The 20,605-nt window shown below is 39.7% G+C and overlaps 1 protein-coding gene across 1 annotated transcript in view; it reads left to right on the forward strand.

Moving 5' to 3' along the window:
• The window catches only part of LOC103212432 (zinc finger protein 829), a 90,240-nt gene that overhangs the window by 51,971 nt on the left and 17,664 nt on the right, over window positions 1-20,605 (forward strand). The window contains exons 2-3 of the mRNA XM_007958409.2: window positions 14,296-14,421; window positions 14,740-14,835. Coding sequence (XP_007956600.2) covers window positions 14,296-14,421; window positions 14,740-14,835 — 222 coding nt within the window. The remainder of the gene's footprint in view (window positions 1-14,295; window positions 14,422-14,739; window positions 14,836-20,605) is intronic.

Here is a 20,605-nt window from a genome sequence, read left to right on the forward strand (position 1 = left end):
AGCCCCTAGAGCCTGGCACTTTGAACTTGGACTTCTAGCCTCCCAGACTGTAAGAGAATAAACTCCTCTTTGTTCAAGCCATCCTATTTGTGGTATGTTCCTGTCAGAGTGGCACTAGGTAACCAAAACAATTGGTGAGTACCGACTGGGGACTTAAAAGCTTTCTAGCAGCCAATAAAGATGCAACTAATGGTCTCCTGTAATCAGAAGCAAAGAAGATTGAAAAAACAACAAGGGCATTTGGAAACAATCAGACCTAGGACATGATGGACCTTGAGATCAGAAGAACTAGATGGTACCTGGCCATCAATGCCAACCACTTGGGAAGGAATCAATACTGGAGATCCTGGATAGATTGGGAGGAAAAACATGGATTATAGGTTGGATGGAGTCTGGTGGGACCCCCAATAACATGGCCCTGGGATACACTTCAGGCCTGGAATAAAAGGGGTTGCTATGAGTCGGGTCCGACTCGACGGCACATAACAACAACAACAACAACAACATAGTTTAACAAATAATTATGTAGGGAATCTCCAAAGTAACACTCTCAGATCAGTCGTATCAGACTTTAAATCTTTGCCAAATTGATGGGCAACTAATGATTTGTACACATACACACACACACAGAGTTGATTCTCATTCACAATCGTTATGTTCTATAAAGTCACCACAAACGGTTAGCAAATACTGAATCGTTGCTTCTAGATTCTAGTCACAATATTTGTCTCAACTGATCAATATATAACCTTGTTTTATGTGTGTTTCACTTTAGAGATACCTTATGTGATACATACATTGTTGACTCATTAACCTTGGATTCAAGGTCAACAGTACTGTAACTCATGCGTGAGCAGAGTTGTCTAACACATTCCAGTCTTCCTGTGCTTAGGAACACAGATAGCACTTTAGCTCAATACTTGAGAGCTGTTTTAAGCAGCAAAATCATCAACAAAAGGCACAGAAATGTGAAAAACATGGTACTGAATTCAGTGTGAGATGGACACTTGCTTAATGTATGAGAGCTGAAACAACCTCAGCTGGGAATGTGTGCATCAGGCAGTTTGAGTTTTTTGCTGTTCTACACACATCTGTGAATGACTGCAAAAGTACCTCCTCAAGTGTTGATTTTGGGGTTACAAATAGACATTAGCAAGGAGGATTTCAGCTTCTTTTATTCTTTTTTTTATATTGTAATTTTGGTGAAAGTTTACAGAGCAAATTCACTTTCCATACAGTAGTTCACATACACTTTGTTGCATGACATTGACTATAATTTACCCCAATGCAACAGCTCCACTCCCACTTCCTCCCGATAGTTACCTCTTCCCTGTGTCCATCCCTCCATGCACTCCTACCCCCTGAGCTGTCTCCCTATGCATAAACAGCCCTTCTTTCTCCCATGATGGTTCTCTCCAAGAAGTGTATCTACCTCCGGTAAATGTACAGCTCATATGCCTGTCTTTGTTTGGCTGGAAGCCACAGGTGTGGGTTCAATTCCAGACCTGAAGGGCAGCTAGGAGCCATAGTCTCAATGGTTCCACCAGGCTCTATCAGAACAGCAAACCTGGTCCCCCTTCTTTTTCCCAAATGATTTTGAGTTTGGTTCCACATTGTTCTCCCTCTCTATCCAGGATCTCCTACATAGATCCCTCTCCAAGTGGTTGACAGTGGTAGGCGGGCACCATCTAGTTCTGGTCTCATAGCTGTATAGGCTGTGGGTTGCGTGGTGTACCAGTCACTAGGACTAATTGTTTCCATGAATCTTTTGTTTTCTTCATTCTTCTTTGCTCTGGACGAGCAGAGACCCATTGTTGTATCTAGATGGCTGCTTGCAAGCTTTTAAGATCCCAGTCGCTACTTGCCAAAGTAGGAGGTAGAATGTAGTATGTTATGCCAATTGAGCTTGATGTCCCCTGCGACTATGGTCCCGAGGCCACAGGTTCAACTACTCTCTCCCTCTGGGTAGCTGGCTGTGACTAAGAAGTGACTACAACCTTGACTCTTGTCAGATCTACTATACACCTGGGAATTCTTACAGAACATACAAATATATTTGTAGAACCATTGCCTGCCAACCCTGTACATGGTCTTGGGTACACTCCCACTGCATAGACATACTTAATATTTCAGACTGTCTACCCATCTATCCACGCGTATACCCATGTTTACCTTGACTGAAAATACACTACTGTATGTGTAAAAGGGTTCATCTTTTTTGTCTGTACCTCCCATGTACCTCTCTCTTGTCTTCCTCTTCCTCAGTGCCACCATGTTGATCACTCACATTTGGTACGTTGCCCTTCTCTTCAACTAAATCAATACTTTTCTCTACTTATCTAACAGTGTTCCCACCCCTCCCCTCCCACTCTTGGTAACCAACAAAGAATATTTCCTTCCATATATAAACCCTTCCTTGACTTTTACAATATTGGACTAACACAATATTTGTCCCTCTGTGATTGATTTTTTTCACTCAGCATAATGTCCTCCAAACTCCTCCATGTTATGCGTTGTTTTACAGATTCTACATTATTCTTTAGGATTGCATAGTATTTCATTGTGTGTATGTTTGGTTATCCAGTCCTCAGTTGATGGACACCTAGGTGGTTTCCACCTTTTTGCTATTTTAAATAGAACTGCGATGAACATGGGTGTGCATATGTCTGCTCTTGTCATGCCTCTCACTTCTTTAGGATATATATCTAGTAATGGAATGGGTGGGTCAAATGGTATTTCTAATTACAACTTTTTAAGGAATTGCCATACTGCTTTCCACAGTGGTTGTGTCGTTTTACAGTCCCGACCAGCAGTGTAGGAAAGTCCCAATCTCTCCACATCCTCGCCAGCATTTGTTATTTTTTGTCTCGTTTAACTTTGCTATTAGTGCTGGGGCAAGATGGTATCTCGTTGTTTTGATTTGTATCTCTCTGATGGCTAATGATCATGAACATTTCTTCATTTTTGTTGGCCACCTGAGTATCCTCTTTGGTGATGCGTCTATTCAAGTCATATGCCTTTTTTTAATTGGATTATTTGTCTTTTTGTTGTTGAGGTGTTGGAGTTTTCTATAAATTCTAGAGATAAGTCCCTTGTCAGATATGTCATTGCCAAATATTTTTTCCCAGCCTGTAGGTTCTCTTTTGGAGAAGTCTTTGGAAGCATAAAAATTTAATTTTTAGAAGGTCCCATTCATCTAGTTTCTCTTCTACTGTTTGTGCATTTTGGGTTATGCTTGGTAGTCTATTTATGCCATATATTAGGGCCCCTAAATGTGCCCCTAGTTTTTCCGTGAGGAACTTTATAGTTTCAGGTTTCACATTTCAGTCTTTGATCCATCTGGAGTTAGTTTTTGTGTATGGTGTGAGGCACAGATCATGTTTCATTTTTATGCAAATGGATATCCAGTTTTGCCAGGGCCATTTATTAAACAGACAACCTCTTCACCACTTAATGGATTTCGGCCCTTTGTCAAAGATTGTGTTGATCCTTCTAAAAGAAATTATTTGTGCAAAAGGCATGAAAGGACTGAAAATGAAATAATACAACTGAAAAAGTATCAGAAGTAATCTGGTTAAGTTGAAAAAGAAGATTCAACTTACATTGATTTCCACAATATTTACAGGATGGAAAAAGAAAATAAAACATTTGTACGGAAGTATTATTTAAAATAATACTCCAGGAAAATTTTCCAAAAATAAAAAACTTAAGTCTAGGTTATCTTTTCTCTGGGAGAAACATGTACCTAAGAAAACTGACTTCAAATAACCAACTTCAAAATACCTTAGCAAAATGACTAGACTTTAAAAATAAAACTTCTTCAGGGACTCTACAAAATATAAAAACAGAACACCTGGAAATTTTTAGATAAATGTGTGTGTGTGTGTGTGTGTGTTGTGTAATTTCAGGGCAAGGAAGTTTTATTTTATCCAGAAGCTATGAAAGGAAAGATTGTTAACTTTTTCTGTTTTTCATGGCAAGAGGTCCAAAGTAAAATAAAAATCTTACATATCAGAATTGGAAGGTAGAACAAGAACTCAGGATGGGGAGGCTGATGAACTTTTTGAGTTTGGAAGTAAGAAGACTTCATTCCGTTTATTCAGTAAAATGTTTGATCCAAATGGGTCTGCAAGGCCTTGTGCTCTTATTACATATGTGAGGCTGGTTCAGCCAAGGACAGGTCTGTTGCTTCTTGACCCAGATTAATATCACTGAGGACAGGCACTGGTTTGGCCTGAATATTTGCAGTTGAAACAGGTACTTGGATTACTCTGTCTCCTAGTCAAACTTAATTGCCCACCATCCATCTAGAAGCTCCAGTGTTGGGAAAGGGGAAGAAATGGAGAGACTTGTCCATTCTTTATAACAGGTCTTAATGTGATTATATGGGATAGATAGAGTGAGCAAGGATAGAATCAAGGAAAAGCCACTTTTAACCTGATTATTCTGGTTGTTGTGGTTCCTCAGGGCTTCCTTTGCCTTCCCTAGCTTCTGGATTCTGCTGTTTTGTTGCTGTGTGCCAATTCTGACTCATAGCAATCTCATAAGACGGAGTAGAACTGCCCCATAGAGTTTCTTAGGCTGTAATCTTTATAGGAGCAGATACAGGTCATTTCCCCCTATGGAGCAACTGGCGAGTTCAAACCACAGACCTTTTGGTTAGCAGCCAAGCGCTAGTAAAAGGACTCCTTGCCCTTTTCTTTAACAGCATGGACATATTTTATTTGTTGAATGAACCTGCTACTTGAACAAATTTTCTTAGAAAGATCAGCACAAGGCCAGTCCCCGTGAGGTGGAAATTAAACATATCCCAGATGTCCAGACTACTGTGCCACTCCATCATTTCAGACATTAATTCCTCCTCCTCCTCTCAGTAATGTCCCCCATCTTAGGGTTCTGTATTTTGCTGTAACGCCTCACAAAACTCACAGACACCCAAGAGATCCTCCCATGTAGTGGTGGTGGAGGCTAGCAGGCTGGCAAGTCCCAGGTCTGTAAGTATGTCTGGAGGATCTTCCCAGTTCTCTGGGTTTGATGAACCTCGATCAGCAGATCAGATGACAGCTGCTGTCCCAAATCCAGGGGTGAGGTGACGATGAGCCAAAACGCAGAACCAGATCAAGAGGAGGGCAGACCTTCCCAAAAGATTCATAAGTATACCCTCAAGGAAGCTAACAGTGGTGATTTGAGTTACACCCTCTAGCAAGGTGGGACTCAAGATATATCCCACCTGTGTTGCTCCAACAGCAATAACCCAAGTGGATGGCTTTAACAGTCAGCAGCTACTCAGTTGCTCATGGCAAATCCCACCACAGAGTCGATTGCCAGTCATTCTAGGGAATGACTACTACTAGCTGCCCAGCCAAGCTGACACCCGACCTTAACTACCACAGCACCCCAAACAGGCATGGATAATAGGAATTACAGTACAACACAAAATGGAGGACAGTGGCTAGAAGGGGCACATCAAGCAATTCACTGCACCTGCCCTTATTAGGCTAATTTAATGAGGTGGTAATGAAATCTTAGGTGAGAGCACATATGAAACAGCTGTGATCATTACAGGGCTATGATCCAAATCATGGTATGGGATTAGTTCTTCTGGTTTATGAGACTTTTTATGGTTTGGAATGCCAGTGATGGTATCTATTGCCAGGAAATATGTGAGAGGTAGACATCAGTAACATGATTCAATTTGAGGCTGAACAGGCAATTTAGTTACTGAGAGATCCATTAACCTTGATCCTCTTCCTTTAGTGACCCAGGAACTAGGAAAATTTATAACTGTAATGATGAGTAAGATCACCTAAGGCATAAGTTTGAAGTCATACACCCAATCCTGCCCAAACAAAATGTCTGAACTGGAAAAGATTATTCAGTAATATCTTCTGGAGAATTCTGCCACTAATAACATTATAAAATTAAAGATGTTGTGATAGTGAAGAATAAATCTTGTAACAGTCATAAATTTCAAGAAATTTATATTGTGCTGCTTTGTAAGTAGTGCTATTTTAAATTAATGTTTAACCAGTATTAAATTGTAAAAATCCAAGGAGTGTTAAAAGACTTAAAAATGGCAGAGCCCTGTCCCCCGACCCGATCCCACGTCCCCCAGGTGGCTACCCTCAATCTTCTTATTGCTTCTCTGGGCAATTTTCCTATAATTCTAATTAATATAGGCGCTTTGGTAGCGTAGTGCCTAAGGCATTTGACTGCTAACCAGAAGGCTGGCGGTTCAGACCCACCAGCCACTCCTCGGAAGGAAGATTGGACAATCATTAATATTCTTATTTTTATACTTTTAGTAGACATTTTCTAGTGAGTTCTTTGCAGATGAATGTAAATTGAGATTTCCCATACCATATTCCTCACTTCCAGTGAGGAATACAATATATTGTAATTGTTCTTTAAATCATTGCTATTTACATTCTTAAGAACCAAACTTCTTGTTGTCATTGATTCCAACACATAGCAACGTATTTAAAACCTTGCAAATATATATATGTATTTAAATTGGGATGCAAATTTACAAATCAGATTTGTTTTACATTCAACATTTCATGCACATTTGATTTCATAGCCCTGATTACTATCCCCAACCATAAAAATCTTTCTTCCCCTCTCTTCCCTGTGACTACCCTCTCCCAGTGCACTTCGTATCTATGCATTCCTATCTGTCCAGCTTTCCCTCTGTGTGAATGCTGCCCCTCTGATGTCTCATGGCTGATTGATCTAATGGGTGCATCTCCCTAGAGTAGGTGGGTACATCACCCTGGGGTAGGTTTTCTGCATGTAGGTCTTCCTGCTGTTGCACTGGGAGCCAATCCATGGAAGTCAGTCCATTTCTAGGCCTGGAGGATAACCCGGAGCCATAGCCTCACGGGTTCCGCCAATCTCTCTCCAACCAGTAATTCTGGTCATTTTTGTGTTTTTGAATTTTCTTTCCACATTTTTCCTCCCACACTATTCAGGATCTCCAGTTTTGATCCATTTCTGAGTGGTTGGCTTTGGTAGTGGGCACCATCTAGTTCTTTTGGTCTCGGTGTCATGAAAGCTGAGGTCCTTGTGGTCCATCTTACCTTTGGACTAGTTGTTTCCAGATGATTCTGATTTTTATCACTCTTTGCTCCAGAGGAAAAGAGACCAGTAGTTGCATCGTAGATGGCCACTCAAAAACTTTTAAGACCCGAGTTGCTACTTACCAAAGTAGGATGTAGAACAAGATTTTTATGTACTATGTTGTGCTAACTGAGCATGATATCCCTTGAGACTATGGTCCTGAGCCCGCAGGCCCAGTGATTCTCTCTCTCAAAGTGTTTGGTTGTCTCTGGGAAGCTACTCCAACCTTGTCTTCTGTTGCTTCTGTAATGTATGGCTAATATTGTAGCACAAGTGCATATGTACCCAGATCTATCCTTGATCTAGAGTATATTCCTGTTTGCCTACCTCCACATGACATTCTCGCCTGTCTGTGCATTTACCTGTACCTTGGTGCGTGGTGCCAGTGGTAATGCAGTATTGTACATGTAATAGGATTTGCCTTGGTTGTATATATCTTTTGGGCACATTTCTGTGTCTTTCCTTTCCCCAGTGTCACCATGCTGGTCACAGACTCTTTCCATACCACCTGTCCCCCCACCCAAATCAACATGTGACCCCCAACTAGTCTGAAATTTTCCCTCCCTTTCTGTCGCATCCCTAGCAACCACCAAAGTGAATTTCCTTCCCTGAGTAAAACTTTCCTTGACTTTTTACAATAATAGATTCATACAATATTTATCCTTTTTTGATTGACTTATTTCATTCAGCATGTTGTTGTTGTTGTTGTTGGTATGTGCCGTCGAGTCGGCCCCTACTCATAGCGACCCCTCCTTGGGTTTCCGAGGCAGTATCACTACGGAAGTAGGATTGCCCAACCTTCCTTCCGAGGAGTGGCTGGTGGGTTTGAACCGCCAGCCTTCTGGTTAGCAGTCAAGCGCCTTAGGCACTATGCTACCAGAGCTCCCTCATTCAGCATAATGTCCTCCAAATTCATCGATGTTGTGAGATGATTGATGTATTCTTCATTATTCTTTTATATTGCATAGTATTCCATTGTACCATAGCTTGATTATCCATTCATCTGTTGATGTGCATTTAGGTTGTTTCTATTTCTTTGCTATAGTGAATTGTGCTTCAGTGGTGTATGCATGTGTCTGTTCATGTCACCTTTTTAGTATATATTCCTGGTAATGGAATTACTGGGTCAAGTAGTATCTCTCCTTTCAGCCTTTTAAGGAAACACCATACCATTTTCTACAATGGTTGTACAATTTTGCAGTCCCACCACAGTGTATGAGAGTCTAATCTTTCTGCAACCTTGCCAGCATTTGTTATTTTCTGTCTTATTGAACTTTGGTATTATTGCTGTAGTGAGATAATATCTCATTGTTTAATGATCATGAGCATTTCCTCATGTGTTTGTTGGCTACCTGTATATCTTCTTTAGGGAAGTGTCTGTTCATGTCCTTTGCCCATTTTTGAATTGGATTGTTTGTCTTTTTGGTGTTGAAGTTTTCTATAAGTTTTTCAGATAAGACCCTTGTCAGTATGCCATAGCCAAATATGTTTTCCCAACCTGTAGGTTCTATTTCTACCCTTTTGAAGAAGTTGTTTGACGCACATAAGAATTTAATTTTTAAAAGGTCTCAGTCATCTAGTTTCTCTTCCACTGCCTGTCTGCATTTTGGGTTATGCTTGATAGTATATTTATACAGTAAATTAGGACCCCTTGGTGTGCCCCTATTTTATGTTTGATGAACTTTCTAGTTTTTGGTTTTACATTTAATGCTTTGATCCAACTTGAGTTTGTTTTTGTGTATGGGGTAAAGTATGGGTCTTACTTCATTTTTCTGCAAGTGGATATCCAGTTTTGCCAGCACCATTTGTTAAAGAGGGTATCTCTCCCCCATTTAATGGGTTTTGCCCATTGTCAAAGATCAGTTTTCCATAGATGGGTAGGTCTATTTCTGGGTTATCGATTTTGTTCCATTGGTCTGTCATTGTACCAATACCATGCTGTTTTGACTGCTGTGGCTGTGGTTTTGAGATCTGGGAGTGTGAGACCTCTTACTTTGTTTTTCTTCTTCAGCAGTACTTTGCTTATCTAAGGTCTCTTTCCTTTCCATATGAAATTAGTGATTATTTTTTCCATGTCCTTAAAAAATGTTGATGGAATCTAGATTGGGATTACATTGAATGTGTAGAGTGCCTTGGGTAGTATTGACATAGTCACACTATTCAGTCTTCCTATCTGTGAACATGACACATTCTTCCATTTATGTAGTTCCTGTGTACTTTCTTGTATTAGTGTTTTGTAGTTTTCTTTGTGTAAGTCTTTTGTGTCATTGGTAAGATGTGTTGTTGTTGTTGTTATGTGCCCTCGAGTCAGACCCGACTCAGCGACCCCTCCTTGGGTTTCCGAGGCAGTATAACTATGGAAGTAGATTGCCCCATCTTTCTTCCGAGGAGTGGCTGGTGGGTTTGAACCGCCAGCCTTCTGGTTAGCAGTCAAGTGCCTTAGGCACTATGCTTCCAGAGCTCCTAGGTAAGATGTATTCCTAAGTATTTTATCTTGTTGATAGCTATTGTAAATGGTATTGTTTTCCTTATTTCCTTTTCAGAGGTCTTTGTTGGTACAGAGAAATCCAGCTCATTTTTGTGTGTTGGCCTTATTATATCCTGCCACTTTGCTGAATCTTTATTCAAAAATTTATTAGTTCCAGTATTTTTTTTTTGCCGAGTATGTTGTTTTTCCATGTATAGGATCATGTTATCTGGGAACAGAGATAGCTTTACTTTGTCTTTGCCTATTTGAATGCTTTTTATTTCTCTTTCTTGTCTTATGGCCCTGGCTAGGTCTTCCAATACAGTGTTAAATAGAAGTGGTGATAGAGGGCATCCTTGTCTTCTATTCTTCTTGGCAAGGGGAATGCTTTGAGTCTTTCTTCATTAACCATAATGTTGGCTGTTGGTTTTGCATATATGCCCTTTATTGTGCTGAAGATTTTCCCTTATTTCCCTATTTTGCTGAAAGTTTTGAACAGGAATGGGTGTTGGATTTTATTGAATGCCTTTTCTGCTTCGAGTAATATGATCATATGGTTCTTTTAGGAGCTCTGGTAGCATAGTGCCTAAGGCACTTGACTGCTAACCAGAAGGCTGGCAGTTCAAACCTACCAGCCACTCCTTGGAAGGAAGATGGGGCAATCTACTTCTGTAGTGATACTGCCTCGGAAACCCAAGGAGGGGTCGCTATGAGTCAGGTCCAACTTGACGGCACATAACAACAACAACAACATGTTTTTGTTTGTTTGTTTGTTTTGTGTATGTGGTGGATTACTTTGATTGTTCTTCTTATGTTGAACCACCCTTGCATACCTGGTTTGAATCCCACTTGGTCATGATATGTTATTTTTTTGATATGTTTTTTGGATTCTGTTGGCTAGCATTTTGCTGAAGATTTTTACATCTATATTCATGAGGGAAATTGGTCTATAGTTTTCCTTTTTAGTTGTATCTTTAACTTGTTTTGGTATCAGTGTTATGCTTACTTCATAGAATGAATTTGGGAGTATTCATCATTTTCTATGTTTTAGAATAATTTGAGTAATACAGGTATCAGCTCTTCCCTGAATGTTTGGTAAAATTCTCCAATAAAGTTGTCTGGGCCAGGACATTTTTGTGGGGAGTTTTTTTTATGACCTTCTCAATTTCTCCTTTTGTTATGGGTCTGTTCAAGTATTGTGTCTCTGACTGGGTTAGTTTAAGTAGGTCTTGTGTTTCCATCTCTTTGAGGTTCTTGAATCTGTTGGAGTACAGTTTTTCATAATATTCTGTTGTTATCTTTTTTTTTCCCCCACTGGTTCTGTTGTGATGTCACCTTTTTCATTTATTATTTGTGTTATTTGCATCTTCTCTTTCTTTTCCTTTTTTTAAATTTACCAGTGGTTTGTTGATTTTGTTAATCTTTTTGAAGAACCAGTTTCTTGTTTTGTTGCTTTTCTCTATTGTTTATTTGTTTTCTGCTTCGTCTATTTCTGCTTTGATTGTTATTATTTCCTTACTTATGGATAATGTAGGTTTCTTTGTTGCTCTTTTTATAATCGTTGGAGTTGTTGAGTTAAAGTGTTGATTTGGGTTCTTTCCTCTTTTTTTGATGTGTGTATTTATTGCTATAAATTGACTTTTGAGCCCTGCTTTTGCTGTGTCACAAAAGTTTTGGTAAGTTGTAGCTTCATTCTCAGTTGTTTCTAGGAATTTTTTTACTTCAGACTTTATTTCTTCTGTTACCCAGTAGTTTTTGAGCAGTGTATTATTCAGGTTCCACATACTTGACTTTTTTTCCCTTGCTCTTCCTGTTGATTTCTAATTTTATTGTATTGTGATCTAAGAAGAAGCTTTGTAGTATTTCAGTGTTTTTGAATTTATTGAGGCTTGTTTTGTGTCCTAACATATGGTCTGTTCTGGAGAATGATCTGTGTGCACTGGAGAAAAAATGTGTATTGTCCTTTTGTTGGGTGGTGTACTCTGTATATGTCTATGAGGTCAAGTTAGTTGATTATGTTGTTGAGTTCTTCCGTATCTTTGTTTAGATTTTTTTCTAGTTGTTCTGTCACTCCCTAAAAGTGGTGTGTTGAAGTCTCCTACTATTATTGTAGAGTTGTGTTTTTCCTTTCAATTCAGTTAATATTTGTTTCATGTATCTTGGAGCTCTTTCATTGGATATATAGATATTTATTAGGGTAATGTTCTCTTGGTCAACTGACCTTTTAACATCATACAGTGTCCTTCTTTGTCTTTTATGCTGGTTTTTACCTTGAAGTCTATTTTATCAGAAACTAATATTGCTGCCCCTGGTCTTTTTTGGTTGCCATTAGCTTGATATATTGCTTCCCACCCCTTGATTTTTAATTTAGTTTTTCTTTGCATCTAAGGTGGGTATCTTGTAGGCAGCATATTGATGGCTGTTCTTTCTTATCCAGTCTGCCAGTCTATCTCTTGACTTGTGCATTTGTCCATTCACATTGAGTGCAATTAGTGATGGGTATGAATTTATTGCTGTCATTCTGTTGTGTTTTTTGTTATGTTGTTGGTGATTTCCTTGTTCCGAATATTTTTCTGTGCTAAGTTCATTTTGTTATCAAGTGTTTTTTTCTCTTTTCTTCACTGTTGTTTAGTGCTTACTAAGCCCTTGTTACAAACTCTTTCTGAGTTTTCTTAGAAGGATTGTTAGATATCTCTGTGGTTACCCTGAAGTAAATTCTTATCTCCCTACATTTGGAATAGTCTATTCCATAAAGACATCATCCTGACTTCCTCTCCATTTGGAAGTTTTGTAATTAAGACTTTTATTCCCTCTCTTTGCTTTGCTGCTGGTGTCTGGAGATTGACTCCCCTATTTCTCTATATATACTATTTTTTGTGAGCTTATTTTGAGAATCTTTTTCTGATTTGGTTTCTAGGTGGTGGTGTCAAGCAGTCTTAATTTTAATTTGTTATTCGCTGTTGTGGGTTCTTTATTGGAATGACTAGCTTTAGTATTTCATGTAGGGTTGGTCTGGTTTTCACAAATTCCCTTAATTACTGTTTATCTGAGAATGTCTTGATTTCACCCTCACATTCGAGGGACAGTTTGGCTGGATGTTATAATTCTTGGTTGGCATGGCAGTTCTTTTCCTTCAGGGATTTGTATGTGCCATCCCTTTGCCTTCTTGCCTTCATGGTTTCTGCTGATAAATCAGAGCTTAGTCTTATTGGTTGTCCGTTGTAGGTGATAATTTCATTTTTCTTGAGCTGCTCCCAAGGTTCTTTCTTTGTCTTTAGTTTTGGGAAGTTTGATAATGATACGTCTTGGTGACTTTCTCTTAGGATCTATCCTGTCCTATATGGGGTTTGTTGAGCTTCTTGGATGGATATCATTTCTTCCTTCATGATATGGGGGAGAGTTTCTGTTAGCAAGTCTTTGACAATTTTCTCAGTCGTGTTTTGTTTTGCCTCCTCTTTTATAACCTTGCAAATATTGTTCATCCAAGTACTACAGTAGGCTGCTGGCTTTTACTTTTTTTTTTTTTTTTTAACTTGAGAGTTCCATCAATGTGTTGCTATTTTTTTTTTTTTTTCCACATCTTCCATTATTTCTGTTTAAAAAATTGTAAAAGCAGGATACAGTTCTTCAATCAGGACAGCTTCTCAGCTGTGCTACAGGCATGCTTCTCCCTGGACTCCACCTCTGCTCCACTTGGGCCACTGTTATATAGTAGCTTTGCCAATAGGTGCCCAAAGAGGCACCATACTCCACCACCAAGGCTCCTGCCTGATGGCACTCAGCTTTCTTGCTCTGCAGGTGGAAAACCCGCTGTTCTGACTCCTACTCTTTGTTTGTTTGTTTGTTTGTTTGTTTCTGCACCCTCTGCTGCTGACATCTCTCTGCTGTCTCAGCGCAGAGGTCTTGGGTCCAAGGACATGCTCAACCACCAGCTCTTATCTCTTGGTGGCAGTGAAATCCCCCTTTTCTGCCTCTGGGATGGCTCATTTTAAGCTTAGCAGAATTGCAAAACTGAGCAATCCCCATGTTAGCATGGTTCCATATATCTTATTTGGATGGTCCCACCCCCACAAGGGTGCCATGTGTCTTGTTTTCTTTATCAGCAAGCTATCCAATCCCCTTGGTGGGCCACAGTCACCTTACATTTGTGTAGTTTGAATCAGTCATCTAGAGGGATTCACGAAAACCATGACTAGAAGAGCCAAATAATCACTGCACTACATTTGGGTCTTAAAAGGAAAAACAGAAGGAAGAAAGAACTCACATTAATGAAGACTTTACTGTGTGGCAGGTATTAAGCTGAATTTGCTGTTTCATCTTATTGGAAAAGTACTCTATTTGTACATTTCTAGGTATGTATCTCTGTACGCAGACTTAAATCTTTGCTGATGTAAGAGAAACCTGTTATTGTTGTTGTTATATGCCTTTGAGTTGAACCTGACTCATAGCGACCCCCCCTTGCGTTTCTGAGGAGGTATTACTGTGGAAGTAGATTGCCCAACCTTCCTTCCGAAGAGTAGCTGGTGGGTTTGAACCACCAGTAGCAGTCAAATGCCTTCACCATTATGCTACCAGAGCTCCTCCTAAGAGAATTCTAGCACCTTCAATTTGCTCACTAATTTTTGTTTTCTGCAGAGCCTGCCACTACCTCCTCTAATACCATTTTTTTCTTCTCTCTTTCCATTGTGAAGCATGTTTGTTGCTTCAAGGGTTAATGATGTTCTGGGATGTGTCCATAGACTTCTCTCTGCAGGAATGGGAATGCCTGGACTCTGATCAGATGAATTTATACAGAGATGTGATGTTGGAGAATTACAGCAACCTGGTTTCAGTGGGTAAGGATAACTGTTCCCCCTAAATTTAGAGTCAGCCCTCAGGAACATCTCTTTCATTGTGAGTTACTCGTTTCAGTAGCCAACTGAATTCCCGCTCCCTGTTCCCAAAAGAATGGTTTGAATAGAAGAGTTGTTTGGATTTGAATAGAAGAGTTGTTAATGGGCAGCTCCAATTGGCTACAGCTAAAGCTTTACCTTCTCCATCTTTTTGTGGTCCTTCCTATAGGGACATCTTTTCTTTGATCATCAAGGGAGTGGATCTCAGTTCTGGGAGAACACCCACAGCGTAACAATGTCTCATGTCTTTCTTGCAAGCAGGACTTTCCAGTTCTAAACCAGCTGTGATCTCCTTATTGGAACAAGGAAAAGAGCCCTGGATGATTGACAGAGAACTGACAAGAGGCTTGTGTTTGGGTAAGTGAAGGGTGATCTGGCACAAAATGGGGCACTTGAGAGAGAACACCATGTAGACGTTATCCAGAAATTTCCCTCAAAGTCCCAAGGCCTCTTCCATATGAGCGTTCGTGCTTTTTTTCTCTTTTACTTCCTCTAAATTTCAGCACAGCAAGTGCATTCCTTCTTCATATCTAAGCCAATTAGTCTATCTACATTTTAGATTTCATTCCTTTTTAGGATTTTCTGTATTTAGACTTGTGTAGGAAGTAGGTATTTCTACCCATTCTCCCCAAAAGAATTGCATATGTGTAAATGCAAAAGAATCGCATATGTGTGTGTTTGTATTTTCTTTTACTGTCCCTGTCATGGTTTTTACTTTAGCTACTTGCCAATTGTTTAACTTCTTTGACAAATTTGTTTTGGATTTAGCAGTTCCTTCTTTCCTTTATCTAATATTTGATTAATTTTTTTACTTTAAAAAAAATTCAAATGTAATATACATATAGAAAACTACCCATGATTGTGATTGAACAGTGTGGTAAATTATGCAAAGTGAATATGCTCATATAACCACCATTCGGGACAAGAAATAGAACATTACTAGCATCTCATAACCCCTCTGTGCCCTTCCCAGTCACTACACACTTTGCTCTTCCCAGAATAACCACTTTCCTGATTTCTAACGCCATGGATTAGTTTTACCTGTTTTTGAACTTTATATAAATGAAATTATACAGTATATGTTCTTTGGCTTTTGGTTTTTTTGTTCAACATTATATATGTAAGATACATTCATGGTACTGCTATACCTGATGTTGTGCGCCTTTCTCATAATCCTTGCTATATTTCAGCCCATTGTTGCACCCACTGTGTCAATCTATCTCACTGAGGGCCTTCCCCTTTTTCGCTGACCCTCTACTTTACTAAGCATGATATCCTTCTCCAGAGAATGGTCCCTTCTGGCAACATGGCTAAAGTAAGTGAGATGGAAGTCTGGCCATTATCACGTCCAAGGAGAATTCTAGTTGCACTTCTTCCAGGACAGATTTGTTAGTTCTTCTGGCAATTCATGGTACTTTCAGTATTCTTTGCCAACACCACAACTCAAAAACATCAACTCTTCTTCGGTCTTCCTTATTCATTGTCCAGTTTTCACATGCACATGAAGTGATTAAAAATACCATGGCTAGCATTAGGTGCACCTTAGTCTTCAAAGAGACATCATTGCTCTTTAGCACTTTAAAAGGGTCTACATTCTATTGGATTATTTTTCCTTGGAATGAGCACAGATATGGATCTCTTGCAGTCAGTTGACCAGGTAGCTGTCTTCCAGATTTCTTGGCATAGATGAGTAAGTGCCTCTAGTGCTACATCTCTTTGTTGAAACATCTCCTGGCACAGGACTAGGCAGTGTTTCATTCTGTTGTACAAAGAATTGCTATGGATTGGAGCCAACTCAACAGTACCTAACAACAACATTCCATCAATTCCCGGAGTCTTGTTTTTTGCCAGTTCCTTCAGTGCAGCTTGAACTTCTTTCAATACCATTGGTTTCCGATCATATGTTACCTCCTGAAATAGTTGGACATTGACCAATTCTTTTTGGTACAGTGACTCTGTGTATTTCTTCCATCTTCTTTTGATATTTCCTGCATTATTCAATATTTTGCCCATAGAATCTTTCAGTATTGCAACTCGAGACTTGAATTTTTCCTTCAGTTCTTTCAGCTTGAGAAGTGCCAAGTATGTTCTTCACTTCTAGTATTGTAATGCCAGGTCATTGCACATTTCATTATACTACTTTGCTTTGTCTTCTTGACCTGCACTTTAAAATCTTCTGTTCAGTTCTTTTATCTCATTATTTCTTCTATTTGGTTTAGCTACTCTCCATCCAAAAGCAAGTTTCCAAGTCTCTTCTGACATCCATTTTGGTTTTTTCTTCCTTTCCTGTCTTTACTGACCTTTTGCTTTCTTCATGTATGATGTTCTTGAGGTCATCCAACAGTTCATCTTGTTTTTGGTCATTGGGTTTCAGCACATCAAATCTGTTCTTCAGATGATTTCTAAATTCAGGTGGGATGTAATCTGGGTCATATTTTTGGTCTCATGGTGTGGTAGTTAAGGTTGTGGTCAGCTTGGCTGGGCCTGGTTTTGAGTGGCTGGGCAGCTGGATGTAGTTACCCCCCACAGTGAGATTGGTAATCAACTCCATGGTGGAATCTATTGGAGCAGCTGTGTCGCTGCTTTAAGGATGTGGCCTGCTTCTAGTATGTAAGAAGTTGTTGTTCAGCAGACTGCCCTCTTGTCTGCTGATCTTGAGACTGTTAAAGGACTTGAATCAATGGCCTATTGTATGGTTGGTAATATCGGGACTGTGACTTTTTAGGGAGCTCTGGTGGCATATTGCCTAAGGCATTTGACTGCTAACCAGAAGGCTGGTGGTTCACACCCACCAGCCACTCCTCGGAAGGAAGATTGGGCAATCTACTTCTTTAGAAATACCACCTCGGAAACCCAAGGAGGGGTTGCTATGAGTTGGGACTGATTTGATGGCATTGAGTTTGGTTGGGTTATTTTTTGTGCCTTTTTACTTGTTGACCTTGGGCTTGTTAGCCTCAACAGCCAGCAGCTGCCTGAGGGAAGAGACATGTCTAACTGCAGTGGGCTGGGAGCAAGAAGTCGAGCTGAAGACCAAGGTCTTCACCCAGCCCCTAGACCTGGCACTTTGAAGTCAGGCTTCTAACCTCTGTAAACTGTAAGGGAATAAACTCCTATTTGTTCAAGCCATCCATTTGTGGAATTTTCTGTTAGAGCAACATGAAGTAACCAAAACACATGGACTTGTTTTCATTGTCTTCAGCTACAACTTGAACTTGTGTATAAGCAGTTGATGTCTGTTCCACAGTTAGCTCTTGGTCTTGTTTTGACTGATGACATTGAGCTTCTCCATCACCTCTTTCCAAAGATGCAGTCACTTGGATTTCTGTCTGTTCTATCTGGCAAGGTCCACGTGGATAGCCACCATTTATATTGTTGAACAAAGTTATTTGCAACAAATAAGTCATTAGTCTTGCAGAATTCTGTCGTTCGATCTCCAACATCATGTGGATCACCAAGTCCATATTTTCCAACTACTGATGATTTTTGTTTCCAGCTTTCACATTCCGATCACTAGTAATGATGAATACATCATGATTGCATGTTTTGTCAATTTCATACTGCAGAAATTGGTAGAAATCTTCGATTTCTGTATCTTTGGCTTTAGTGGTTGTTGTATAAATTTGAATAATAGCAGGAAGTGGGAAGAAGCCAGGGCCGACAGCCAGAGCCAGGAAAGGGGAGGGAGAGCCCCCACCCAAGGCAGGAAGTGGGAAGAAGCCAGGGACGATTGCCAGATCCAGGTAAGGGGAGGGAGAGCTCTTGCCCAAGGCAGGAAGCAGGAAGAAGCCAGGGCCAATGGCCAGATCCAGGTAAGGGGAGGGAGAGCCCCCACCCAAGGCAGGAAATGAAAAGCAGCCAAGGCTGACAGCCAGATCTAGGTAGGGGGAGGCAGAGCCCCGACCCAAGGGAGGAACCAGGAAGAAGCCAGAGCCAAAGTCTGGATCTAGGGAAGGGGAGGGAGAATCCCCACCCAGGTAGGAAGTGGGAAGCCAAGGCTGACAGCCGGAACAGGTAGAGGGAAGGCCAGGAAGTGGCTGGAGAGATTTGGAACAGCTAAGGGAGATGAACTTGTCTGTCAGTGATGTTTTTTTATTTATATTTAATTGTCTGTGATGTTTTTATATTTAATGGGTGATTATATTTTGGAGTGACTTGCCCATGATTTTTGTTTTCTTTGGATTTTTTCTAAGTAAGCAGGGTACTGTGCTCCTCTGTTGGCAGCACTTATACACTCACCACCTGTGTCCATTCCTATTGTCAGCCTCCCATATGTCTTTGCCGTCCTTGGTAAATAGAACCTATTCTTAAGTCCCTGGAATCTAGATGAGAATGCTGTCACTTTAGAATCCAGTATGGCCACCACTTGTAAATATTCAAAATAGCTGTACCTTTGGTCACTTTAAATATCCTAAATGGCTGCCTCTTGTAAACAGTCAAAATGGCTGCACCCTCAGTCACTTTAAATATCCAGAATGGCTACTACTTGTAAATAATCAAAATGGCTGCGCACTCTGGACAGTGGAAAGTCCACAGCTCTGGTTGTCTCCCTCCCTGCTGTTTCCCTTCCTAGTCACAGGCCACCAGCACAGTTGTCCCTGCAGCCTTTGGTGACCAGGGCTGATCTTTAGGTCAATTCTCAGGTCCCAACAACACTTGGAAATATTCAGGCTGTTGGTTCTGTCAGAGTAGCTGACAGTCCTCTGCTCTGACTGTCTCTGTACTCATGTTTTCATTCAGGTTTTTCCACTAGTTGGTGCTGAATCCACTTCTGTATACTTCCTTTCAAACCTCAGAGTTCAAGGATTATTCTGTATCTCTGCCAATTGGTTTCTCTTTTCTTTGTTGAAGAGGGTCTGTGTAGCTTGTCTGCCTATTCCACCATTTTACTGGAAGTGCAAATTCATGTTTTTTGCCTTAGGTTTGTGCTTTGAGAATTTTATTTACTTGCCTATTTCATGAATATTTCTCCTATGTTTTCTTCTATAAACTGTAGGTTACTCTTCATATTATGTATTTAATCAATTTGGAGTAAATGTGTTAAGTGGCATAGTGAACCAATTTTCCCTCTGCCATCCATTAAAAATTGGTTTGCTTCATTAATTTCTGAACAACACTATTGAATAAGGAATCCTGCTATATTCATTGGTATATAGCACTTAGTTCTCTTCCTTTGATACAGTTGTCTGGATTTATGCTAATATCAGAATGTTTTTATTTTTCAGTCTTTAAGTATTTCTTAATATGTGGAAAAGCAAGCCCGCTTTGACTCTTGTTTTTCATATCCAAGATTGACTTAACTTGTGATATACTTTTATTCTTGCATATAAAATTTTAGAATAAATTTAGTGAGTCATTAAAAAATATCCAACTTGTGTTTGGATTGGGATCACTTTGAATTCATAGAGTAATTTTGACAGAATTTTCCATAGCAATCTTTTCTTCTTAAATATTTTCTATATTTTTAAATCATGAGTGTGATACACACACACATATGACTCTTGTATTTATGTAGTTTTTAAATTTAATTTGCTAGATGAATATTGCTGATGTAGAAAAATAACAATTTTGTAAGTTGATTTTGTATCAAACAGCTTCACTGAATTTTACTAGTTCTAATAGTTTCTTTTTTCTTTTTTTATTCTGTTGGTTTTTCTGGGTAGATCATCATCTTATTAGCTTATAATTAGATTTATCTCTTTATAGTCTTCATAATTCTTTTTTTTAAGAAAATTTTTATTGTGATTTGGGTGAAATTTTACAGAGCAAATTCATTTACATCCAGCAGTTTCTACACGTTTTGTCTCATGACATTGACTACAATTACCCACAGCTCTTTTCCCACTTCCTCCCCATAGTTACCTCTTCCCTGTGACCTTCCCTCCCATGTACTCCTGTCCCAAGTTGTCTCTCTGTGCAAACACTGTCCTTTTGTTCTCCCATGACTGATCACTCCAAGGACTGTATCTACCTGATGTAAATGTTCATCCCAGATGCCTGTCTATTGTTGGTTGGAAGCCACAGAAGTAAGTTCAATTCCAGACATGAAGGGTGGCTAGGAGCTACAGTCTCAGGGGTCTATCAGGCTTTATCAGACCAGCAAACTTGGTCTTTTTTTTTTTTTTTTTTT

Source organism: Orycteropus afer, unplaced genomic scaffold (genome assembly GCF_000298275.1).
Source record: "Orycteropus afer afer isolate SDZICR_OR568_19922 unplaced genomic scaffold, OryAfe1.0 scaffold00962, whole genome shotgun sequence".
Taxonomy (NCBI): domain Eukaryota; kingdom Metazoa; phylum Chordata; class Mammalia; order Tubulidentata; family Orycteropodidae; genus Orycteropus; species Orycteropus afer.